Below are 27,344 nucleotides of genomic sequence, written 5' to 3' on the forward strand. Positions count from 1 at the left end.
CTTGATTCAGTCTGGAAACATGTCTCGAGGGCCAGCTAGAAGGTAGGCCCTTGCTGCTAGGGATGGGTAGAGAAATGTTAGATCAGAAATGGAGATAGCAAAGCCCACCAGGGACTGCTTGGAGGTGCCCAGCATAGCGGATGACCCTCAAGAAAGTTATCTTCCTGTGAAACACTGCATCAGATTTTTTTTTTTTTTTTGCTCCATTTTGTCACACGGGCTGGAATTCCCCTAAGTAGAGAATGATTGATTTCAGAGGTTTTAAGGACTGTGAGCCCCACAAAATGATTAGGCTCTCTGAGACTGGTATTTTCCGAACATCTTGCTAAGAACATTCTCACTGAGAGAGGGAGTCTTGTGTGTGTTTGGTGGGGGTGGTTTGAAGCTTGGAGGAAGAACAGGCCTGGATAGGGTGGGACTTAGGACCACATGAGGGCACTGGGGTCCTGAGGAGGGGGAAACAGAAATGAAAATTGAAAGCCACAAAACCCAATTGCATAGGGTGTTTTGCTTAAACCCAGAGGAAGTTTTCCTCTTGTGGTCCTCCTCTCAGTTTGCTTCTCTTTCCTGGCCTCCTTCTGTCATTGGCCCTGCTGTACCACCTCCCTATTTCTCCTCTCATCATTCTCATCCTGTCCTTCTGCTCTAGAACTCAGAACTTAGATTAATACCATTAGAGCTACATTAAGGGCTAGCCTGCAAATATAATAGCCACTGATAGCATTATTCCCATGAGTAAATATACTCCAATTACTAATAGATACTTTTTTTTTAACTGAAGTACTGTCAGTTACAATGTGTCAATTCCTGGTGTACAGCACAATGTCCCAGTCATGCATATACATACATACATTCATTTTCATATTCTTTTTCTTTAAAGGTTATTACAAGATATTGAAGATATTTCCTTGTGCTACACAGAAGCAACTTTTTTTTTTTCGATTACTAATAGATAATTAACAAGAGAGCTTTTAGGGCTCAGTCCACATGGAAGTTTAAGACTGAAAAGTTAAGACACTTTGTACAACCAAGTTAACAAAATAATTTTATGCGTGTTGATACAAGGAACCAAGCCAACATTTTTTTTCAAATAAACTGGCTCATCATGGTACAAAGAAAATTTTCCCTCACAGAGACACAGCTCACCATTAAAGTGGAATGTAAAGAATCTGTGGTAGTTGTGGTATAAATGTCTAAATTCAGAGTGCAAAGAAGTTGAAACATTATTGAATTTATGATACCATAATGATAAGAAATAGTTTTATTATGAAATAACAGGATGTCTTGGGATTGATGACTCCAAATCACATTTATCACATTTTTCTTTTAATTCTTAACATAGGGTAACTGAAACAACCTGAAATGTCTACATTTGCTTAATTGGTGGGGGATTTGGTCATTCAGGCTAATTAGTATGAGTCTATAATGTCAGTGTTTAAATTAGGCCAAAACTAAGACCAAAGTATGAATTTTAATAGAAAAATATAGTGACCTCATTACTGACATTGTATTTGAGAGGTAAGATTAAAATAATAGAAAAAGACAAAGAAGGAAAAAAAAGAGGGAAAGAAAAAAATAGTAAGAAGGATATAAGTGAAAAGATTAATAATAAATATACTGCCATTAGTTACTTAAAATGTAACAAATTGAATTTTAATGGATTTTTATAAATAGAGTATAAAATTAAATGACTTTAGAAATTATGAGCATCTTAACGTGTGTATCTTCCATTTGGTGGCTTTTCAGAGTTTCAAAGCCCTATCACATGTTTTAAGTGCTTCTTCTAAGAAATAATTGTGGGTCACTGGGATTTAAATCAATAGAAGAAGAAAGCTAATTAAGTTATAAATCAAGCGTGAGGTTGCCAGATTTCTGGGCTGAAATGCATTTCAGGTTGTGGTGGCAGAGGATAAACAAGGAGCAGAGAAAATCTACAGCCTATACATGGCGGAAAAAGGCATGTGGTGCTCAGCCACAGGGTTGGGAGGACAGCAGGGAGTAGTGGGGATGGTGGCAAACTGAGAGTGTACATCCCCCCTGAAGGGGCCACAGCAGCTCAGGCCAGCTGAGTGTTGCAAGGGGAGAACACAGTGGGGCCAGATCTGATCCTTTAGGAGAAGAAGGAATTCCAGGTAATTTGTAAATGTCAGCACACTCTCTCACTTTTTTATTCATTGCTTTAAATAGCACTGTGTGGGTCAAACTATGTCAGTGGTCTGCAGCTAATCTGGGGCTAGCCGTTTGATCAGTGATGTGCTGGTGAAAGTTTAACCACCAGCTCTCCCCCAGAAAGTATGTGTGTATATAAATGTCCATGAGTTTATTATAAATTTTACTGATATAAAGGATGTGTAGCACATAATTTACAAATGATAATAAAATATATAATGATCTTTTTTTTATAAACTCTGTATACAATTAATTCTCAAATAATGCATTAGTTGATTTTTGCCAAATGCTTGTATCCAAAGACAACCTAGGGTTACAATTAATGAGCAAGTATAATTCTGGCATAAATGTTGGTGGATATTTTCATTTACGTGAGGAGTAAGAGGAAATTTAAACAATAAAGATGTGTGTGGGAATGTCACTTGCTAGTCAGTGCTGTAAACAACTACTTAGCTGAATCAAATAATAGTTTTCAAATACTGAAGGAAATCTTCCTCACTTTTGGGGACTACTCACAATGTAAGGGCTACAGACATGATATATATTTTAAGTTCAGTTGCATTGTTAACCTTTCTTTTCTATCACACTGAACAAAACAATAAATCAAACCCTGACATGTAGCATTTTTTGAGACATTTTTAAGACATGTATTTCTTAGCTTTATCCACTGAGACAGCCAAGAAGCAATGACACTCCTGTAGCAAAGAGCACACCAATATCTACATTTTAGCTTCTCAAAACCATTTCCCATTAAAACAAACACCACCACAACAAAGAAAATAGAGCCTTAAAGAAAGGACTGATTCCAGGGGGCGAAGGCAGCAAAAAATTTAAGGTGAGTATGAAACATCTTAATGTGACAGAAAGTAAGAAAAGGTCAATAAATTGATGGGGACATTTTAAAAAATACAGGAGTCAGCTTAGAGGATTCCATTAGCTACAGAAGGACCACCTGAACATCAGTGCGATCAATTACAGGAGTGATCATAGCATACTGATTTGGAAAAGATTCCATGAGTCAGTACTGTCACAAGGAAGGAAGGAAGGGAGGAAGGAAGGGAGGAAGGTGAAAAGAAAGAGGGAGGGAGGAAGGAAAGGAAGAGGGAGGGAGGAAGAGAGAAAAAGGAATGAAGTGGGAATGGGAAGGGAAAGTACTGCTTTTCAGAAGAATGGCAACTAATACATATAGAAGGAATATTAGAAACCAAAATCAGCATTTTGCAAACAACACAGTAATGATGAATTTTGAAAAGAATCATTAGTAGATGCTAAAATGATTGGATGAAATATTGTCTAAAAGTATCATGATCCTTCAGATTACTTATTCATTAAAAATTGTACCTTTATGATGGAGAAAGGTCCGTAAGTGAGTGACTCAACTTAAGGGAACAAATTGGCATCGCAGGCTGCCTGATGAGAAGGCACTCATTCCTTGTGTAGTATTTTTCCCGAAAATGTTAAGACTGAATCTAATCCAAACCCAAATTGAGGGACACTCTGCAAAAACAAAAACAACAAACATTCCCCCACTGCAAAAAAAAAAAAAAAAAAAAAAAAAAAAAAGACCTGGCCTGGACTCTTAAAAAATGTCATGGAAGTTTTAAAAAAGGAATGGGCTGTTCTAGAATGAAGGACACTAAATAGCCATGACAACTAAATGTAACGTGCGATCATCGTTGGACCCTAGTTAGGGGAAAAACCAACAGCTATAAAAGGCAGCAGAAGACAGATGTCCCAGCTCAAGCAAAGAGAGTAAACTTTCGCCTTCTTTGCCTTTTTCTTCTATTCAGGCCTTCAAAGGATTGGATGATGCCCATTTGCATTGGTGAGGGTGATCTTACTTCTACTGGAGACACTCTCACAGATACACCCAGAAATAATGTTTTGCCAGCTATCTGGCCATCCCTTAGCCCAGTCAAGTTGACACATGAAATTAACTATCACAGACAAAAAAAGGCAAATCCATAGAATAAGTAATCACTTTATCTAGTGAGAACAAATTGCGCCCCCTTCATGATAGAAAGGGTCTAGTACAATGAAACTAGCTGGTCCTCCCAGGGAGTGTTCCATATTGGGGGATCAACACTGCCTCTGCTGCTGACAGGCTGAGCACTAACCAGATCAGAAGTCCATGTTGAATCTATCCTTCATCCCTGATACCATGGTTACTTTGTTCACAAGCCCATTGTGTAAGCACTGGCATAGGCAGGGAAAGAGGTAGACTGGTATCTATAGAATGAGTCATCTCACCCATCTGCTTATTGAGAGCATCCTTTTTGGTGGGAGCACTTCAGAGTATTCACATAGACACAAATACCCCCTTATTCCAAGTCCCCAGTCATCCACCCCAGCCTTTCTCATTCTGGGTTCTATGAGAGAAGTAAACCATATAGAAAATTATCTGAATGACTATTTTCTCAATTCTCCCAAGATGGAACATACTTAGATGCATACAAGATAAGTTAATTTAGTACATCAAATGGATGCCTTTAGGCATTATGGCTAATTCTCTCTAGGAATCCCAGTTGAGAAGTGGTGATCAAGCCAAGCCATCAGTTACTATTAATGAGTCAGGATAGACTTGCACTTCTCACCATGTTCTTTCCAGGTAAAGCAGACAACCAGATGAACTGCTCGGTATTCTGATACTGGGAGGATTCCCCTTCACCACCTCCCTCATGTCCACTTCTGACTGGGGCTATAATGCTACAGAGCCCACTTTAGATGATGCCAGCACAACATGTGGAAATATACGTGTCCTAGACTTGAATTTTTTTCTTCCTTAATCAGTTGGTCATAGGGAATTTCTCAAGAGGTCACAAGTATAGTTCCAGGGACAGACAGCAATGCATAAAGAGCGAGAGCAGAAAAGCACAGGGAGAAAGTAGGTGTTCTCCCAACTTGCTCGTGTCTCGGAGACTGCTAGCATCCAGTCACCTATATACTATGTCCACTCTGTTTTGCTTGCCCAACATTATATTTTTAGTAGATCAGATAACTTCCATTTATTTGGGGCAGCTAAGATCACATGGTCCCTTGGTGTCCCATGGTTAGGCATTCAGTCTCTGTTAGGACTTACATCAAGCCAGGAGCAATTTCTCAAAAGGAAACAACTCATTTGTCATTTAATTGAATTCCACTTCACCTTACTACTTGATCCATATTGGCCACGGACCTAAGAGCATCCTTATTATAAGAGTATTTAAAGCCATAGGGCTTAATTTGGTCCCTAAAAAGAGAGTGAAAAAGAGGACCCAGGGTCAAACAACAAAGCACCTGAATACTTAGGGATCACTTAGAGGAGATCCAATAAGGGGGTTGACAAGATTTGTGAAGAAGGAAATAACATAAGCTTAGGGTGTTTTTGAAGCAATGGTGTTCTGGTAAATATTTAATAACTGGTAAATACTTAATCTCCAGGAAAAAGAGATCTAATCTGAGGCTTTTGCTGATTTCCATGATGTAAATACTCCCACCATGGCCAATTTCAAGCTACAAGGTGGCATCACTGAACCTGAAGTTGAGAGGAGAGTGGACAATTAGCTCTTGTAAGCCAAAAGGGCCAGCTCCAGCACACCCTTCAGAGGAGAGTGTTTCAAGTAGGAGACTGGAGTCAGTTGGGCTGAGGGCTGTATATGGGTCAAATAAGATGAACACAGAAGAGTCCACTGAATGTGCAAGAGGTAGGTCATTGGTGACTTCCATAACAGGAGTGTTGGTGAAGTAGTGAGGACAGAAGTCAGATTGGAGAGGTTTGAGGAATGAATGGGACAGGAGGAAGGGCTGGCAGGGAGTGGAGACAAATGTGTGAAGCCTGGCTATGAAGGAGACCAGAGAAAAGGAGCAGTGGCTGAAAAGAGATGTTAAAAGAAGTTTTAGGACGGAACATACTAAAATAGGTATACATGCTGCTGGGAACGACACAGTGGAAAGTGTTGATGAGGCAGAAGACAGGGTGGACAGATTTCAAAACTGTAGAATAGATAAACAAGATTACACTGTATAGCACAGGGAAATATACACAAAATGTTATGATAACTCACAGAGAAAAAAATGTGACAATGAGTGTGTATATGTCCATGAATGACTGAAAAATTGTGCTGAACACTGGAATTTGACACAACATTGTAAAATGATTGTAAATCAATAAAAAATGTTAAAAAAAAAAAAAGAAGAAGACAGGGTGGACAAAAGAGAGAAGTCCTTGAGGAAACAGAATCTTGAGAGCAAGTTGCTGAATTCATCTTTGATAGGAAGAAGGCTACTTTTTTCATTTTCACATTTTCACTTTTTTTCACATTTTCATTTAAGTGGAGGCAAGGGAGACGAGTCCAGACACAAGCAGGTTTGTCCATGTGGCTCTCTCTGATGGTTCTATCTTTTCAGTAAAGAATTATGTAGTTATCAGCTGGGGAGGCATGAAAGGTTAGGGAAGAGGTATATAGTAATAAGCTCATAGTGTGGGAAAGCAAACTTACCAAGGAGACATTAAAAATACTGCATAGAAATCTCTGCAGATGGCTCTCCCATGAGCTCTTCATTGCCATATGTTCATACATTTTAAAGTCTCTGTCATTGTTTTACTGGAATGATGGGGAAAGGAACTGATAAAAACACAGTCATTCTCACATCTTTACTCAAAGTCTCTTTACTTCTTACTAAAAAATCTTCCCAGCTTCTTCTTAGTCTACCATTTTGTTAGGAGCTATAAGGCTCTTCGTAGGACAGTTTTGTGAAATTTGTGTTTTGCTAGAATACACATTTCCTGCAGAATTTCAAATATATTTTGGGTTCCATATAACATTTTCTCATAATTAATTTGGCTCGTCCTCATATCTGGTTATATCTGAAGTTGTGGGTGATATGTGTGTGTGTTCTGTATTATTAGGCTTCATTTTTCTTTGTAATTCCTATGTTTTTGGTTTTTATTTTATTATTTGCTAATTTATTAATTACTATTTTATCTTTGAATAGTCCTACTCCTCAAATTCTTTGAATTGTTTTGCTAGTTTTATTTTTTTGGGTCATTTCTGAGGCTGAATACTTTATTTTTGTTATTACTTTTATAATTATAAACTTAGTTTAAAGTTACACATTATTCTCTGAGTGCCCCTTCAGCTACGTACCATATATTTTTATATGGAAATAAGATTTTTATTAGTTTCTGGAGTTTTCAGATAATGTACATGTATTTTGTCTTCTTTGATTCAGAGATTTAGATGACTATTCATTAATTCCCAAGTAGTTAAGGCCTTTTTTTTTTTTTAATTAGGAAGGATCTCTCACTTTCTTGAATTTGGTTTGTCATCTAATTTTTTCTCTGGTTGGAGAATGTGCCCTATAAAATCTCTACTTTGAAGAATTTGTTCAGGTTATTGTTTGTTTGTTTGTTTGTTTTTGTAGCCAGGTTAATGATTGATATTAACAAATAGGTGATTAAGTAGTCTGTGCAGAGTACAAAATTCTATCTGTACATTTGAGCTCACCGATTATATTATTAAAATCCCATATTACCGTGCATGTTATTTGACTACTTTATCTGTCTAATTCAGACTAAGAAGCATAGTAAAATAATGCATTACAAAAAAAATTACGTATTTAGTGTCCATTTGAAGTTTGTAGTCAATTTAAGGGAAAATCAGGAAGGTTAACTAATTAGAGACAGATACAGAGAAGGCCACAGTCTGGCTCAACTATGGCTAGGGTTTTTCTGGGTGAGAACAACAAAGGAAGAGGGGGAAGGGAGTTGAAGTTGTTGCAAGGAAGTGACTGTAATCTTGTCCCAAAAAATCCAATCTGGATAAGGAGGGGGGAAAGGCAGGAGGAAGAGGATGGGAGGTGAAAAGTGAAGGGCTCATTGGACTGGAGGTAGAGTCAGTAGACTGAAAGGACGAAAGTGAACTAGAGAAGACTCCCAGTAACTCCCTAGTAATTTGAGAAGGTCCAGGGTGCAATCATTATGATTATGATAGAAGGCTGACGGAGGAGATCAGGAGGATAGAGAACAAACTCCAAGTAGGTGTTGCACTGGAACGTTGAAACCACTAAGAATGAATGAGCAAATATTCATAAAACAATTCTGGAAAGAAATGTACCAAAAATGAAGTGTTAAGATTATCAGTGCTTCTTATTTTCTTCTTTGTATTGTTCTGCATTTCCTAAATTTCTAAAATGTGCAGGTAGTACTTTTATAATTAGAAAAAGATTATTTTTAAAAGTCCACTTAGTTTTTTAAAAATTCAAAGCTTGATTTGATACTTCCTTCTATAACCATACTACAGTGTATTTAGTGTACAATTTGCTGCCCTTGAGTAAAACTAAATAACAGAAAAAAGAAACATTAACTTCTTTTATACCCAGAAGAGATACTTACAACTCTGTTGTCTTTAATAATGTATCTGCTTTTGATTTTTCCCCCAAGAAGGAAAGACAATACTGCATGCATGGTATTGAGCTAACAGAGATAAGTATGTTCTTTTAGACAGGATGCACTGCTATTTTTGCTTCTGTAACGGTTGTATAGTTCTTAGATGTATTCATAAAGTGTGCATTGTGAATGTAATATAAATATCATACCACGGTAATGAATTATACTTTCACACAGTAACACTAGAAGACATAAAATACTAAACCAGATAAAATAATTTTCAGCTGCTCCCTATTTTGCATGAAATACTCAAAGAAAAGTTTACAAAAGGAGACATCCTGGAGCTATTAATTGTAATCATCTTGAAGGAAAATGTTCTGCTCAATCCCAGAAATCTTTCCACATGTACTAATGATAAAGAGATTTAAATGGCCATTGGCACATAGGGAAAAAATGAATCAAGCTGAAATTTATATCATTTTATTGTATCTGTGGGTTTTAAGTTATAATATCCTATTGATTTCTTCATAATATTAACTACAATCAGTAATTAATTTTTGTTTTTTTACTTGTTTTATTATCTATCTCCAGTACCTGATTAAAGACCTAAAAGGAGAAAAAACACATCTGTCTTGTTTATATTCCTATTACCTAGCATCATAGCAGATCATAGCAGATGCTAAATAAATTTTGTTGAATGAATGGATGATTGGATGATGATAGAACTACCTGGTCTAAATAGCAGATGTATTTTTAAAATACTGAATAAGCTCAATATTTCCATGGAAGTAAATAAAACATTGTTTACTTTTAAGATACTCTAAATTTGGATGGAAAGAAATTTCACTAACTTTCTTTTTGTTGAAGAAACTATCATTTCAGAAGATGAAGGAATAGCCATTACAGTTCAATTGCCAGTCCATTCATAAAAGTTGAGTGTTCTCCAGTGGGCATACTAATGTGGCAAAAAAAATTTATTTTTTAACTTCTAAAAGTCTGAAGCTTTCAAATGTGAATTACACCAATAATAGTAGTTTGCTAGAAAAGATAATCTTACTGAATTAGATACAATGGCTAAATGCAGTTTGAGGTAAAGAATTTAGAAATTTTCTAACATTTTTAAGAGGACCATTCACATGCTCTGGAAAGAGGTGCTTGGCTCTCTTTAATTGCAAAAGCTACATGCTTGCACGGTAAAGAGCTTTACTCAGTTTAACCCACTGCTTAAATACCACTGAGTATATCTGTATGAATATCTTTAAAAAAAGAAAAAAAGGAAGAAAGAAAAGCTCCTCTCTGAACAAAAGCTATAGCTGAAGAGTTATTAAACTGGCTAAAATTACCATTACTACGAATTTAAGTAACTCTTGTTTATTTTGTTAGAACTCATTGGTCCTAGTGTTCTTAGCTCCTAATTAATGGAAATAAACTTGAACTACTTTAAGCAAACACACACACAAACAATAAAACATCATCAACAGCAAAACAAAAAAGAAATTTATTCTAAGGATTTTGGGGTATCGAAGGGAACCCACAGGCAGGAGTGCAGTCCAGCTTTTAAGAAGAATTGAGAACATGAACCAGTAAAGATATGAGAATCCCATATGCTATTCTTCCTGTCCTCTTCTGCTTTCTAGCACATCTGCTTAATCCTTCTCTCCTGCTGCACAGACTAGCTTTCTCAGCTCCTAAATTGACATGGTAATTTATGCCTTTCCTTTGGCTTCTGAGTTCATTGCAATTCCAGCCACAAGCAGGGACTCACTGTCTCTGTTCCAAGTACAAAATCTTGGTAGAACCTGATTGGCCTCCTTTGGATCAGATGCCCATCCTCTGCCTAGTTAGTACACTGTATAACCAGGCTTCCAGCCTCGCTGGGCTGGGTGCCTTTCTCCCAAAGGACGTAGTTCCCAAAGGCAGAGAGGGCAGTATCTATGACTATTTTAAGAACTAATCTATCCAGTAATTTATAACAAATGTCTTCCCATCTTGTTTTGAGAATAAAAGGATACAAGCTGTAGAAAATGTTGATTTATAGCAACATAGGGCAAAACATTTACCACTAACTAAACAAACAGATAATGTCCAGGACCATTCAGTTGAGAGATATGTATTGCCTACTGTGTGCCAGGTCGGTACTGTGAAGCTAGCAGTGAACAGAACATAAAATGTCCTCCCCCATGAAGCTTACACTTTAAGTTAATGTAGAGCTGCCTTCACCAAGGCAAGGTCTGAAGAAACTTACTTAAATAATTAAATGATTTCAGCTTTTTCGCCCCCTAGAATAGAATTATTGAGTTATAGTTTTAGAAAGAAAAAAATTCATAGATAAGGGCTTCCTAGACTACTAGATTTTGCCTGCCAAATAAAAATTTTAGCTAAAATAAACCATTTGGGAGGACTCAACGTTTTCACCACTTTTTAGTTTGCCAAATAAAGGTGTAACAACAAACTAACACTCTACCAGATATTATCATCATTCTTTCATATAAAGAAAGAGATTTTAGTATAGTGACATGGAAAGGGAAAGATAATCTCAGAATAAAGGACCTTTTTCCCCCCAAGAAAGGACATCTGGCTATTCTATACAAACAGACTGTTCTTCCTCTTCTCATTTGGCAGCTGACTAGGGAAAACTTTTCACAGATTCATAGACCTGCACTGTTCCAGACTACAGAGTCTAGTACTGAGTCGGCAAAGAAAACAAACACACTGGTTTGCCTATTGTGTCTGAATATATGAGTCAATTAATGTGAAGTCATAATTTTTCGGTGAAAAAAACTAATCAGACTTACTGCTTGGAAGGATGATTTAAAAAAAAAAAACTGAACTAACTGATTGATTCAAACAACATGATAAGATGTAACAGTTCTATGGAAGCACCTTTGTCTTCCCAGAATATTAAAAACACTCCAATATTACATAGTGATGACATAGCATATTCAATAAACAAATTCATTTAATGCTCAAAGCACTATAAAATAATTAGTTTTGGATAATATACTGGCTGACAGGCGACTGAAGCAGCCATTCAGTTTCAGGAATTTAATTTCTGCAAGGTCTATAACCTCTAGAAGGACCTTTGGCAGCAAGATAACTTTTCAGTGTTTAACTTTGCCCTTCAATTATCTGAAGAGGTAGACTGTCAAAGTTATAAATACATGTTGTCTTTTAATTTGTTGGCTTGCTTTAAAATGAACAGTGTCCTCCTCTCTATTCATAGCCAACCACCAATTTTACAGTGGAGGATCTTTTTGAAGTTTTAGGCCAAGATATTAATGTATTCTGCTTGGGACCTTATCTTTGTTACCTCTGCCCTAATCATGTTACTGCAGATTTGTGTCTTGGCTCTGGAGTTGGTGTCTAGAGGCTGATCAGGCACAATTCGAATCTTCTGTGATGGGAACTGGAGTTTAATTTCACCAATGAAACACTCTGTTTGAATCAGAACTTAAATCAATGCTGAACTGTCAGAATATAAGAACTTAAGAGTGATGAGAGTAGAATGGAAGCCAGATGTTATTAACTTTCCCTACTAACTGGAAAGAAAATGTTACAGAGGATGCTCTCAGCCTACACCATCTTTCTAGTTTCCAAAAGTGAGTCATGGGTGGGCAGATCTCAAATCCAATCAAAGGAAACCAAAGAGGCGAGGCAGATGTGTATGACACAGAGATTCTTGGGTTTAGGATCTGTTGCTTCAACTTGGAACTTAAAGATCAAGTGAAATTTTGACAGGATGGAGAGTACAAATTGTTGCAGCTTCTACAAAGAGCAATTCAGAATGAGCACAATTACAAATGAACAGTTTGGATTCAGCAATTTCAAACCTAGGTTCTTCACTAGTGACCATTTTTTGAAGCTTTTCATTGCGGCATTGATTATTACAGCAAGACAGGAAAAAACCTTAATACCAATATTTTGGGCTTGGTTAAATTACAGTACAGTCTACCAATGGATCACTATGCAGCTGGATAAAAGAAACCACACTATGTACAGATATGAACTGACCTTCAATTTATGTTAGATTAAAAATACAGCATTTACATACTGTGTAAAAAAGGTAACTCATAAAAATATACATATTTGCTTTTATGTTCGTAGAATATCTCTGGAGGATCATGAGAAACTTTTAACATTGCCACTGAACTGGAAGGCTTCTAGAGGCCTGTGGGTTTTTTTCACTATATGAATGCGCTTTGTTACCTTCTGAATTTTGAGACATGAAAAGTAATTTGCATATACGCACACAGGTGAAGGAAAAGGCCCTAGATTTGGTTATACAACGAGAAAGCCTGTGAGTTCAACTTCAGATAAGCGGTTCCTCGCCCTTGCCCGTTAAGATTGTTATCTCTGTGACACGAGTCTGAAAAGTGTCACAACCATCCCCACCCCTCGAGCTGATTTCTCCTTCCGTTTGTTTCTGAAATCAGCCATGTTTCGGAACTGCCTAGCAAACTTGGCATTCTTTCAAAAACACTTTTGCTTTCAGTGTAATAAAGGGAAGGGGGCTAAAATACCAGGCCAGGTAACATTTTCTCATAAATAAAATTCAGTGTTTTTGGAAGTGCTCTGTAGCCATAAAGCTGTAGAAATACTAAGTGTTACTCAAACAGAGTTAATAATAACTATCATTTCACACCTCAGTTTAGAGTCTCAAGAAGACCACCTCACCGTCGGGGCAGCACTTTCGCTCATCAAACCTGGCTGCACCTTCTAGCTCCTCCCCCTTCTCCCGCTCCTCCCCCTTCCCCTCCTCCTCCTCCCCTACCTGCCCCTCCCAGCGCTTGGCGGGAGGTTTCCTCGCGTGAACACTCTGCGTAAGCGCGGAAGACGCACTGCAGCACCCTGGGCTGAGGAACGGCAGGGTTTACTCTTTCCTCTCATCTCTATGATCCTCTTTGTGACCTGTCAGATAGCATTGGAGTCACAGAGTTTCGTGCCAATAGTCTTCCACGCCGGCAGAGGACGGTGCAAAAAGCTGACACTCTCGCGAGAGGCGCGGAGATCTCTCCAAGTAGTGAGAGCGGGAGCGCATGCGCACTCAGTGGAGCGCGGTAGCTGGAGGGAAGACCGGACCCGGCTGGAGCTCCGGAGAGCGCGCGTGCGCCGTCGCGAGCTCGGTGTTGCCGGAGCCGCGGTGTAGGATCGGGTGTGAGACCTCCGTTCGGGCCACAGGAATGTTCCGAAAGGCCCGGCGAGTGAACGTGCGCAAGCGGAATGACTCGGAGGAGGAGGAGCGAGAGCGTGACGAGGAGCAGGAGCCGCCGCCGTTGTTGCCGCCACCGGGCACTGGCGAAGAGCCGGGCCCCGGCGGCGGCGACAGGGCCCCCGGGGGGGAGTCGCTGCTGGGCCCGGGGCTGCCACCGCCTTCCGCGCTGACCCCGGGCCCCGGGATTGAGGCTGGGGGCTGTTTCCCGGGCGGCGCAGAGCCTGGCAACGGGCTGAAGCCGCGCAAGAGACAGCGAGAGAACAAAGAGGTGCCCCGGGCCAGCCTGCTCAGCTTCCAGGACGAGGACGAAGGTAACTGCGGCGCTTGGACCCACCTCGGGTGCCCACATTCCCTGCACTCCCAGCCTCAGCCCCCGGGAACCGATCCCCTTCCCGCCCGACTTGCTGCATAGTTTTCCCCGCCTCCGGCCTTCTGCTCCGGCAGGGAACGCGTTCCCGCGCCGCCACCAGCCTTTTCTTAACTACCGCCTCCTCTTCACCGTCCTCCCGTGCATTTCTTATTCTGAGGGGCCCGGTCTCAGATCAGTCATTCTGGGTTTTTCAAGTGGAAATTCAGTGTCCCCTGCCCTATCTCTTTCCTGGCGGGTGTGTTTTAGGGAGAACTTGAGTGTCCTGACTGCTCTTGGCACGTTCCTTGAGCCCTGTGCAGGTCACAGTGCCCACGCCTCTTGGCATCCTGGTCTTGGTCAGACATTCTTGATCAAGAAGGCCGGGTTTGTGAAGAGTAGTACTAAGTCTGGGAACAGAAGCCTGGAGTTGAAGTTCTGGTTCTGGTTGACCTTGGGCCAGTCCCCTGCGATGGCTGAGCCTCAGTTTCCCCGAAAAGTGAATAGAGCTGCAAATATGTGGCTTTCCTTGCATTGACATTTGGACAATGAAGAGGTGTAATGGTAATTGAAAGCAATTTGTCCAATCCGGTGTGAGGGGCCAGGCTGCAGTGGATTTAGGTTTCTGATCATAAATGAGCCTTAAACCATTTTATTTCTAGAAGTGCTCAGTGTGTTTTTATATAATTCAATTAAGTCCACTTTACGCAAAAAGAAATTAAAATTTTTTGGAAACCACTCTTGCGTCTTGATGCATGATACTTTCTTGTTTCCAGTAATAGGGAGTTTCTCTTTGGCCTTTCTGTTATTTTTTATTTCAAGTTTGAGAGGAGTACAGCCACATTTTTGTTTTTGAGGATATAGGGGCAGTTTGGTAAAGTGTGTTTGATTTAAAATTTTTTGAATCGAAGTTGATGGATACGTCATTAAAATTTACTTTTGAAAAGTGATTAGTCCTCATTTAGTCTTTGAAATAACAACATGTCACTTTATAATCAAAGAGAGTTACTCAGACTTGACAGCTCTGTTAACTGGCACCTTTTGATTTTGGATATTTTGTTTCATATTCCTTAAGAATTTGATGACTAGGTGCTTTTTCAATAATTTTTTTTCCTCCTGAAATATATGATTTAAGGAGACAGTAAGAGACAGGAAGATTTTGTTCAGTTACATGTGTTACACCTTTTTAAAAGTCTCAACTTGACATTATTGCAAATTAAGAAGTTGACTCAGTTTTTGAGAGCCTATGACAGATTTGAAATAACTTCATATTATGTAGTGATTTGGACTATGAGTATGTACACTTTTTAAATTTTAAAGTTAAAATGGAAGATAGTGTCTGAAAATGGTTGCTACAGACTTCATTTAATTTCTTTTTTTAAGAAAATGAAGAAGTTTTCAAAGTGAAGAAATCAAGTTATAGCAAAAAGATAGTAAAATTGCTTAAGAAAGAATATAAAGAAGATCTTGAAAAATCGAAGATTAAGACAGAACTCAACTCATCAGCTGACAGTAAGTCAAACTAATAAAATTCTTTTGAAATGACAAAATGAAACTCTCTCATAGAAATTGAATGGGTTTGGTATATATTGTGAACTTGTTCATTTGACTTTGTCTTTGTCAAGACTCAAAGTTGAGTGATGATTGAGTTCTTTTATTTAACACAATTGCATTGTAAGTGCGTTTTTTTCAAAAGATTGAACCATTGCCACTGGAATGTTTCTGCTACAATGACTAAATCTTCTCCTGGTTTTTTTTTTTTTTCACTTGTGTTCAGATTCCTGTTGGACAGAGAAAGGAGGTTTCCCACTTAAACCTGAGACTCAGGTTTATTCCTATTTGAAGTAGTACTGTGCAAATTCCTGTAAAAGTACTTTGCTGAGACAAGTTTTCAGTTTCTTTGGTGTTACTTACACAGTTGGTTTAATTCTTAGGGAATTTTTAGGAATGTCCTAGGTCTAATGTTGATAATACTCCCATTCAGCAGCCTTGTCAGATACGCAGATGAAGACTCCTCAGTGGATGGTGCTTGCCTACATTGTATAGATATCTCTTGCTTCCTCTCACAACCTCAGTTAAAATTTTTAAGCAGTTATTTGTCCTTAGGAAAGTCGTTTCATTGTAATATGCTGTGGTCTTAGTTACTCTCATGCAAATGCTTTAGGGAAATCTTTCTTTAATGTAATTCAAGGTAAAATTATTGTTTCCTAGGTTTTCCACTACAGGCTTAATGTGAAAAAGTGTATCATTATATCTCAAATTTACAATCTAATTTTGGAGACAGCATCACTTAAATGTATAACTGGACCCCAGTGTTCGGCAAAATGTCCAATGAGTGACTTAAAGGTTAACCACTTTCTTTTTAAAGAGGTGGGTCAAGGAATGTCTTATAGATAAAGTAGAATTTGAAGCTGGATCTTTGATAATTTGAATTCCAAAAACTAGGGAGTGTATGGGGATATTACCTAAGATTAAAGTGACTTAGGCTGCTTTGGAAAGGAGTAAGTACACCTGGTGGCCAAAATAGATGATTTGTGGAGGAAGCAGAGGTTTAGGGTGAAAGGTACGTTGTTGACAGATTGTGAAGGATGTTTAGTATGTAGTAAGGGGTTTAGAGTTGGCTGTATTCAGTGACCTGCTGAGATGGTGACATGACAAATGCCTTTTGAAACCTTAACCTGGTATTAGCATGCAGCATGGATTGGCACAAGGAGAGACTGGAGGCGTAAAGCAGGTTAAATGCAAGGGCCAGCTTTGATCCATTAATAGTGGGTTTAAAAAGGTCTCAGTTGAGCAAGACTGAGGCTTTTCCTGACTCAGTTGGAAATCGTGGATGAGTTAAAAATGTTTATTATGGGTGTGGGAAGAGAAATGGAAAAAAAAGGGATTATTTGAGAAGTATTCCAAGGGAAGGATTGGTCGACTTGAGTGCTTTAGCTATTGGATTGAAAAGAAATAGTCAAATTTGAGCTTTTGTGCCAGGTGACTGAGTGAATAATTATATATTACATACAGAAATAGGGAATGCAGGTGGGAGGAGGAGTATTTTTAGGGGAACTGATTATTTTGGAGTCTGGGAAGCTGCTTCAGTTTTTCCAAACCATTTGAGAAGCAGCTGTGTATGATGAAATCATATAAGAAAGATCAGGAAAAGTGAGAACCGAGAAAGGATCATTCAGTGTTGAGTTTAGAAATTAAAGCAAATAAGAGGTTTATGAGGCCACCTTCTGTGACCTTCTCTGTCTTCTGCTTTCATAAAACCGATTTTCCACTCACCAGATAACTCAGTTAGTGTCCTCCCCAAAGGTAGAGCCTCTGTATTATAAGTTGTCATCCCTGAAGCGTTGGTTCTCTGGAGCTCTTTCATTAATCAACTCACAGTCCTGAACTCTTCCTACCCCAACCTTCCTGAGATAGGCAGAGGTGCATTGATTTGAAAACTAGGGGAGTATCAACTTGGAAAACCTATTTTGTGATATTCCTACAGTGGTGAGTTCACTTTTAAACTTGAATTTGAGTTCAAGTTGAATCACTGGCTTGATTTGAGCCAGTGAATAGTTGGAGATGTAGATTTAGGTACATTGAGGTGATAATTAAAACCAAAAGTAAATGAAATTGATAAAGGAATAGCATAAAAGAAAAATTCCTTTGAACCAAAGACTTCTGCCTATAATAAGTGTTACATAGAGAAAAGGATTTGCTGAAGAGAGGAAAGAATCATAAAGTCCAAAGGAGAAAAGATAGGAAAGTTTCAGGGTGGTGATTGTCAGTTATATGAAATAGTACCGGAAAGGTCAGGACAAGTTAAGGCTGAGGAAGGGCTATTGCCAGGGTTGCTACATTTTTTTCTGAAGGAGGGCATCTGGCAAAAGAGGCTAGTTTACTAGCCAGGCTGTGCGCCTGTTGGGAGGAAGGAACATCTTTGCTAAATTGCTCAGTGATACTGTGTGAATTAGCTGTGGGTGCAGCTTTTGAGTTAACTGGTGAGCGTGGAATGGGAGAAATCAAAGGCCATTTGCCAGTGTTCAGGTGTGCAGATTGGTGAGAAAGTCGTAGGGAGCAGGTCCACACTGCTGCTTTGGGAAGCTGGGCAGAGAGAGAAGTAGAGGATAATAGCTAGAGAGACAACTGGAATCAAGTAGAAGTTCTGTTGGTAAAGAGAAGCCTGTGTCTGTAGACAGAAGAGAGGAGAGGGAGGGCCTGACCAAATTCAAAGTAAAGAGAATATTTGTGAGAGCAAGTTTGCTAAAATAGTAGTCAAAGAAATTGAGGCACAAGAGTAGCCTAGAAAAAGGTTATTTAGCATCTCTTTCATATAAAGATGTCTGGAAGGAAAATGCCTGACAACTAACAAAAATTTCAGCTGTCACCGTATTTTAGACTTGTGTATGCTCAATCACAAGCAAATACTTGGGAACTTGTTGAGATAGTGAGTCTTTTAAGACTGCAGAAATCATTATCCGGGAATATCTGATCTTGTAAAACTTTCGAAGTTCTGTTTTGTCTATTAAAAGCCATTGATTTAGTTAGATTTAGAGCAGAAGGAAATGGGTAGTTCTTGACACCATCTGTCTTTATATGTCTGATAAAGTGAGAGAGCCTAAAACAGTGATCTAAATCTTATCAGCAAAGTTAAGGAGGGGTGGTGGTGGTGGTAATTATCCCTGGAATTCTTTAGGGAAGTAGAATATGGTTTGAGAAGAATTGAGAATTTTTGAAGCAGTTTTTGGGAAGGAAACATTCTAGGGACACAACAGAAGTACACCTTTCATATTTAGAATGAACTTTTGTTTTACTGTTTCATTATATTCACTCTGCCTGTTGTGTACATTGTTAGGTTCAGTGCTTCAAGGTGGAAAACACTTTCTGACTTTTGCCTGGGTTGGAAGGTAGTAATAGGACTGTTTAATTACAAATAAAGTAAACCACTTGGTGTAAAGTAAAACCAAGTGGTGCCTCCGGGAACCCTGTGGCAGGAAAGCAGTCTTGAAACTGGTTTCAGGAACGTCCTGAGAATTAGTTCTCTTCTCTGTCCGTAGGGCTACTCCACAGCTCCCTTCCTAGTTTGCATGTGATTTTTAGTACCACCTGGTCTCTGACTTGTTTCTGTGTCCCAGTTCCAGATTCCCAGAAAGATTAGGTTCAGTCACAAATTAAAACATAACACAGTCCGCTCTTTGGTCATGCAGTGGAGTCAGAGTTTTGTACAGTGTAACTGTGATGTTTGGGTCTCACCCCTTAAGGTGATAGGTGACAAATGGTTGTGAACTTAGAAGATAACCTGTAAGTGTTCACTACAGAGAGGTTTATCTGGTCTTTAATCTTCATTCTTGATAGAAAGCTGCCTTGAATGGGCTTAAGAGTTTAATGAATTAATGACATAAAGTGAAATAATGCTTCCAAGAGGTACAGACAGTTACCTATGGGAATTTAGAGGAAGGAACGGTTAGTTTTGATAAACTAGTAACATTTTGATAAAATTAACTAGAGCTAGGGGTTGAGCAGGGCCTCATGCATCCGTTTCCCCTGTTATTTTTACCTCTCAATTGTGTCTATTATGGTATTTCATTTTCACACATCAGTAATTTGAATTTTTTTATAAACAATTAAAGTAATTCAGGCTTTAATGAATCAAGCCCATAATAGGAGAAAGAGTATCTCCTTAATCTGTGGATTTTGTTTTAAATATATTTTAATTACTTTTTTCAAAAATGTAGACGAACCACCTTTGGACAAAACAGGTCATGTTAAGGACACCAATCAAGAAGATGGAATTATCATCAGTGAACATGGGGAAGATGAAATGGATATGGAAAGCGAGAAGGAGGAAGAAAAGCCAAAAGCTGGCGGAGCCTTTTCAAATGCTTTATCTTCTTTGAACGTTCTCCGTCCAGGTGTGTGCTCGCAAATACTTCTCACAACTGAAGTAAGCCCTCAGGAATGAGCCATCTGTAAAGATGGTTGTTAAGGAAGGGGTTAGCTAAGTGGTATTTCTTATGACATCCCTGTTAGAAGCCAAGATGTTTGTTTCCTTTTGCAAATACAGAAAGTAAGAGAACTAGAAACTTCCCAACTTTCCAGTTCATCCTGAGACAAGCAGTTATCAAAGCAAATATCAGTCTTCAAGTAAATAGATAAATGGTATTAAAGTCTTTTTTTATGAATTTCAGATGAAGATTTTTAACTTTTTTAGAACTGTCGCTAAAGGCAAAACTAGCTATTTTATGTTCACACTTTTTTTTTTTAAACTATTTTATGGAAATAGTTTGCAGACCTATTCACTGGCTGATCAGCTTTTGAATAAGTGCTTGGTAGCCAAATTTAAATTATGAAGAATTTCCATTTAACTCATTAATGTTTATAAAATTTAAAAGCGCTCCCCCTGTGTTGGTAAAGTTGAGAAAATACTGTACATACATCTAGCAGCATTTTAATCGGTACAGTCCTTATGGGAAACCGTTTGACAATACGAATAAGTAGATTTCAGATACTCTTACGCTTTGACCCTGTACTGTAATTCCATAGCTAGAAATTTATCCCAAGGAAATAATGTTTTTATTGCAACATTATTTGTAATGAGCAGCATTTAGATAAAATGTCTAGCAGAAGAGGAATGGATTAGTCAGTTAAGGTGCATTTACATGGTGGGATACTACATAGCTATTTAAATAACAATTAGAAAAGTAGCAAGACATTAATTTTTACTGTAGGTAAAAATGTCAGTTTGGTTATGTGGTAGATTATACTTTGTCTACGGAGTGAGTGTTGTTAAGCAATTAAAATTTGTACTTAGCAACTTGGAAAAAAGCTTATTTTAATATGAAGAAAAATTGATGAAAATTATATATTCAGTGTGCTTACAGGTGAACGGAAAACTATTTGCAAGAGAAATATATTTGAAATCTAATGGTGTATTTTAGCGTTGTAAAAAATTGTGGGTACCTTGTTTTTATCTGTTTCCTAGTTTAGTAATGATTTTATTACTTTTGCTTATTTTTAAAAAAATGAAAAAAAATTACTATTAAAATAAACTGCTTTAGTATATTTTCCCTTCTCTCCCTTCCCATACATATTGCCATTATGTGTACTTTTTAGTCTCCTTAGTGACTTTTAGTTTCCATTTAAACTAAATTAAAAATAAATCAGTTGGATTGCACAGCACAATTTGGGAAGGGGGTGCCAGCAACTAACATTAGAACATCACTATGCAAGGCTATCTTGGTGAAATTCTTTTATCTTTTATATTTTTAAGAAAATAGAAACATGTGCCCTAATACTTTATAGTTTATAATCCTTACCAACTATTTCCAGGAGAAATTCCAGATGCAGCTTTTATACATGCTGCAAGGAAAAAGCGTCAGATGGCCCGGGAGTTGGGGGATTTCACTCCTCATGATAGTGAGCCTGGGAAAGGCCGCCTTGTTAGAGAAGATGAGAATGATGCCAGCGATGATGAAGATGATGATGAGAAACGCCGTATAGTTTTTTCTGTGAAGGAAAAGTCACAAAGACAAAAAATTGCAGAGGAAATAGGTAACTTGATTTAATGGGACAATAAGCCTGTTACAATGCTACTAAATATGATTTGATATTAAAGTCAAATAAAAAGTACCCGTATTTATTTAACTACATTTAATGTTATAGAACTGTTCTTGCTTGGGTACAAGTGTCTCACTGGGATTTTTTGAAAAGTAGAGCATGGTTTTGATAGCTATTGTTTATTGAGTACAGTGTGACCAGTATTATGCTAAGCACCTGAGATACGTAGAGATATAACTGGCTCAACATTCTTAGGAGGCGTTAGGTTTCGTTCTTCCCTTTGTTGAATTCATGTCAAGCTCACAGAGGTAAGGAAACCTATCTAAGGTTTTAACTGTTACATTGATGCTGCCTTCTGCTTAAGGGATACTGTGTATAAGACAAGCAAAGTCAGTATCAGATGAGATGGAGATCATAATAGACATTTAATTTTCGTAAGATTGAGTTAATACCAACAGTTTTGCTTAGTTTTTATATTAATAAATGTAAAATAGTATCCCTTCCGTCACTGCTTTTCTGGAGTAATTTACGTTTCTTTGCTGCTTATGGCTGTAGGTATTGAGGGGAGTGATGATGATGCTTTAGTAACTGGAGAACAAGATGAAGAGCTCAGCCGATGGGAACAGGAGCAGATAAGAAAAGGAATTAATATCCCTCAGGTAAGATGAAAGAATTAAACTTCAAAAATTAAGAAATTAATTTTAAAATTTTTTGTTGTATTTTGTTGAAGTAAAAACATTGTATATTGAATTGACTAAGCTATTAGAAGAAACTATTATATTTTGATTTTTACAGTCAAAATGGTGAAAGAATTTCTAGATTCTTAGTTAAATATTTATCAAAGTGGTCTTTCAACCACAGCATCAGCATCATCTGGAAGCTTGTTAGAAATGGAAATTCTCTCACCCTCCTGAGTGAGATCTACTGAATGAGAAGCTCTGGGGGTGGGCCCCACCATCTGTTTAATAAGCCCTCTGGGTGATTCTGATGCTCACTCAAGTATGAGGACCACTGTATTGAATGTTTCTTTCTCATATAGCTTGTTTATTTTCTGACTTTAAAAATTATTTTGTAGAAGATGTATTTCTCAGTAATGCAATAACTCACTGTAGATGAAAAATATCTTCCTAAATAGTTACAACAATTTGTTTTATAGAAGTAAATAGTGCAATGGAAATGTTGCATAAATGTAAGCTATTTTTATTACTAGTGTTTTGACATAATTTAATGTCCCTTCTAACTCTAAACTTCTTTGATACTGTTTTTCTGAAAATTATTAGAAATGAATCCAGTAATCCCATAAGACTTAGAACTTTCATCTATCCCTACTTTTATTTGATTTTAAGGAGCTCTGTGATTATTTATTTTATACTGTTTAGAAAATAGGTGTAATTTTTGCTTTTTTTTTAACCCCAAAAGCATGAGATTATTCTTTTCATAGTTTTACTACTAGTTTTCATTTCTATCCCTTTTCTTTTCTAGGTTCAAGCAAGTCAGCCCACTGAAGTGAATATGTACTACCAGAACACTTACCAGACAATGCCTTATGGTTCATCCTATGGCATTCCTTATAGTTATACGGCCTATGGATCATCGGATGCCAAATCTCAAAAAACAGATAATACAGTCCCTTTCAAAACTCCCAGTAATGAGATGACTCCCGTTACTATTGATTTGGTAAAGAAACAGCTTAAAGACAGGTAGGGCAGATCAACTTCTTAAAGACCTGTCCTAGCTTTCTGTTCCCTCAGGCAACATGTAGTCTGGGGTAGCAGCAGATGCAGAATATCGGCAAAGAAGATTCACTGGCCCACCTTCAAAAGCTAAACAGAAGATGACTTCATACTTGGTTCTGCTACCTTCTTGGATTACTTCTGTGGAAGCCTCGAAAAGTTTTTAAAAATGCCACTCCATGGTCTTGTTGAAGACAGTTCTGAGTTTGCACCTCTTGGACTCTGAAAAAGTGTAGTCAAGATATGGGGGGAAAAGCAAAACAGTGAGATTTTTGGTTAGCCCACCAAATAACTTTATATGAAGTGTATAAACTGCCACTTTTGGAGAAAAAAGCAGTACAAATGAAAAGATCCACTCCATGCATTTTTGTATTCTAATAGTGGATCTAAGTGCATTATTGTAATTTTGCAAGAGTCCTGACAGCATAGACTTTTGGATGTAAATGTGTTATATTTATCCTTTTCTGTTCTTAAGGTTGGACTCCATGAAAGAGCTGCACAAAACAAATCGACAGCAGCATGAGAAACATCTGCAAAGCCGAGTGGACTCCACCAGGGCTATTGAAAGATTAGAAGGGTCTTCTGGGGGTATTGGTGAACGGTATAAATTTTTGCAAGAAATGCGAGGGTATGTCCAAGACTTGCTTGAGTGTTTCAGTGAAAAGGTAAGAATGCAAAAATATTAATCTCTTTGAATAAGGCAAAATTAGGGAAGTCTAGACAGCCTTGTAGAGATCATTTCTATATTTCTCAGAAAATACCCACTGAATTCAGCTTTAAAAGAGATGAAAAGTCATGCCTCATTTTCTTCACTTCATTAGCGACATTCTATCCTAGGGGCTAATCTAGTACCTTTGTTGAAAACAAAAAGATAATTCAAAGCATATTTAAATAAGATTTTGGCAAGTCCTGTCTTAATGTAATGGCAGATAATTGGTCTGGCCTTGAATATTAGACTATAAGAGACTCATCTGGTAGAATTTTCTTTTTTGTGGTCAGATCCAAACTTATCTTTAAACTTTTTCTACAAGTAATTCCAAATGTGCATAAAGTTGCAAAATTTTGTTAGTTTTTATTTTTTATCCTAGATAAAATTGATTGCCATTGCTGCTGATAGTTTTCATCTGAATAAGCCTCTGCTTTATCCATTTCAGAAACCATTCACTGGCCATAATTTCTTTTAAGGTCTTATTTCTCCTTAAGTTCATTTTTTTTTAGTATGATAGTTGGCACAATTATTTGCATTCTGTTGTACCATTTGTTTGCATTTTAAAAATTAGCTGCACACAGAATCCTTTTCTCAGACAACCTTTTAATTGATTTTTCTTTTAAGATAAATGTATTGTTTGATGCATTGGTTTGTAGGCACTTGTGAACTTTCTAGCCTTTTCTTTAAAAAAAAAATTAAAATATGGTGCTTTTGAATATCCCATCTCTATACTTGCAAGAGATAACAGGTTTCGGAGGCACATTTTCTCTTATTCTTGGCTATGTGAATTAGCATAGAATCTGTAAGCATATAGTATGTTTAAATGAGTATTTTAACTCTTACTATCTCTGTTGGGTTAATTCAGTATACCCTAAGGGCAAAGGCTGGCTAAAGAACAATGGCAGACTATCTTCCTAATGGGTCTTAATGGTTCCAACCTGTCTGTAGTCAGATCCAGGCTGAGACGGCATTCACCAAGTCTTCTCTGAAGGGTTCATGGTTTTGTGCTTAACACTTAATTTCTGGAAAAGCAGCTACATTCTGAGCTACAGTATCCCTTGTGGCAGATCTGCGGCTTAGGGTGACAAGTACAGGGGTGAGAAAGAAACATGGGCTAGACTCTTTACAGAGGGGCTAGAGTCAAAATGGGAAGCGGACAGAAGGATCAGAGCTGGTGGTTGGTGTTCTTTGGATAAAGCCCTTTTGAGCCCAGCGGGCATGGTGGTGGGGGCTGGTCTAAAAATCTTCTGTGACCAGAGAAAGGATCTTCGTTTTAAACCATACTTTGTAAGTGAAGTTTGTCTCTGTGGAGCTTTTTCTTGAAGTACCTTGGTCTTTGCTTTGGAACTTACTTGAGTAAACTCATACACTTGTAATTGCAAACTGAACTCTTAAAAAATACTGGCAATAATATGATCACAGAGTATACCATGTTTCAGTGAAAGAGACTAGGTACTAGTCTAGGTACTAGGTCCATCTAGTTCCTATAGTTTTCAACTGCTTATTATTTTAAAAACAGTAGTACACTTTCTCTCTCCTTGATTACCCTGTTCCTTAGATTGTGTTCATATGTTTGCTTAGAGTTATTTAGATAAATGTTTGGAGCAGTTCTTAAACCTTATCTATTATATAGTGACTACTCTATTAATAAAAGAGGTAGATAAACCCCTCTTTTAAAGATGTGTTAATTCGTTTTGACATTTTCTTCTGTATTTGGTTTTATTAGAGACCACTCCTGAGGTACTATTGTCATAAATTGTCATTTTGGAAATATTTAGGAATAATTGGATAGATTTGAATATTCATTTCAGTTATACAATAAAAAGTGTTGTTTCAGGGTAAGGCCATAGAAAGATAAATATTCTTTTTGCCTTTTCCACTTACAGAAATTTAAGTGGTTTTGAACTTAGATTTTTAATTATGTTGCAGGTCATTTTAACTTTCTGTTGTTTTATTTTCCTGTAGTCATCTTCCTTGTGTTCTTTGCCTTAAATTTGTTCCTGAAATAATAATAGTTAATAACAGTTTTGAGTTTGGAGAGGGTAAAGAAATTGTCATGGTGCAATTGGGATAAATTGTATTGTTAAGAGACATGAATGAGAGCTGGAAATGTATTTTAGGGCTCTTATTCTCAGTAAAATTTCCTCTGGGCTTTGTTAAAAAGTATTTCAAGTACATAAATAAAAAAAATTACAGTATCAGAATTGTAACTATAAATTGAATAATGAAGTTCTGTCTGATGCAGTCTCAGGCATGTAGTTCTTACAGCTGAGGAGTGTTAACAATCTCCAGGACTAAAAGAATGCATCGTAGGTCCATGGGTACACTTGTCTTTAGTACTGCGTGGTTTGAAAAAATGAGGGGGTGGGAAAGTGTAAGTCACAATAATGTGGAAGTAATTACTTTAAAAATCAATGATAGTAAATTTTAGAGTCTCTGGGCTCAGCTAATATCAAGATAATCAATGCAAATTTGGGGACATTGTTCCTCATGGTGTGGCATATTAAAGAATAAAACAACTCCATCAGTTTGACCTCTCTGAACATTTGCTGCTTTTGCAATGGAATTATGCAAGTGTATGAAATTGCTTTTATTACAGACATCTTTATACTCCACCTGCCTTTTTTTATTTCCATTTGCAGTCTGTTCAGTTCAGGAAGCTGCTATAACACTTGGTGCCAGTGTTTCCCAAACTCTAAATAATGTGTTTTCCATTTGTACTAACCATCAGGAAACTAGAATTTCTGGTTTCCTCAGGTATGTGTAGTGGTTGTTAGTGTTTTGTGAAAGTTTCATAGCATTTGGTTATAACATGAGGTATTTATAAAGAGAAAGTTTTCTGGTTTCTTCTTTTTAAGTTAGGTTTCATTCTATAAGCTTATGTATTCCATATGAACCAAGTGAATGCTTAGCTGTGGATAATAACCTGGAAAAATTTGTTGACTTTGTAAACTGACAATTCATGCAAAGGATTTTATTACGAATATGGAAAAATTTAAACATTTGATAAGAAGAGAAGAACTTTCTGAGTTTGAAATAGATTGATTTTAGATAGGTTAGTGATAGTTAGAAATTTTATTTACCTTATTAATGTAAATGAATGCAGTTCACATTTAAAATGTACAATACAGCTGCAAAATAGTGTAACATTGCTGTAAGGTACTTGGTACACATGAATGGCAGAGCAATTTAAGTGTTCAAAATTGGGCATTTAGCACACTCCTGTTCTTGTCTACTCAGAGCCATTTCATGTTTTTTGGTGCCACACT

The 27,344-nt window shown here is 37.5% G+C and overlaps 1 protein-coding gene across 1 annotated transcript in view; it reads left to right on the plus strand.

Moving 5' to 3' along the window:
• Positions 1-13,570: 13,570 nt before the first annotated feature.
• PAXBP1 (PAX3 and PAX7 binding protein 1) overlaps positions 13,571-27,344 on the plus strand; it is a 31,543-nt gene continuing 17,769 nt past the window's right edge. Inside the window, exons 1-7 of the mRNA XM_010956577.3 lie at positions 13,571-14,059; positions 15,478-15,606; positions 19,812-19,988; positions 21,406-21,627; positions 22,189-22,292; positions 23,116-23,333; positions 23,842-24,031. Coding sequence (XP_010954879.3) covers positions 13,573-14,059; positions 15,478-15,606; positions 19,812-19,988; positions 21,406-21,627; positions 22,189-22,292; positions 23,116-23,333; positions 23,842-24,031 — 1,527 coding nt within the window. The 5' untranslated portion in view covers positions 13,571-13,572. The remainder of the gene's footprint in view (positions 14,060-15,477; positions 15,607-19,811; positions 19,989-21,405; positions 21,628-22,188; positions 22,293-23,115; positions 23,334-23,841; positions 24,032-27,344) is intronic.

This window comes from Camelus bactrianus, chromosome 1, assembly GCF_048773025.1.
Source record: "Camelus bactrianus isolate YW-2024 breed Bactrian camel chromosome 1, ASM4877302v1, whole genome shotgun sequence".
NCBI classification, from domain to species: domain Eukaryota; kingdom Metazoa; phylum Chordata; class Mammalia; order Artiodactyla; family Camelidae; genus Camelus; species Camelus bactrianus.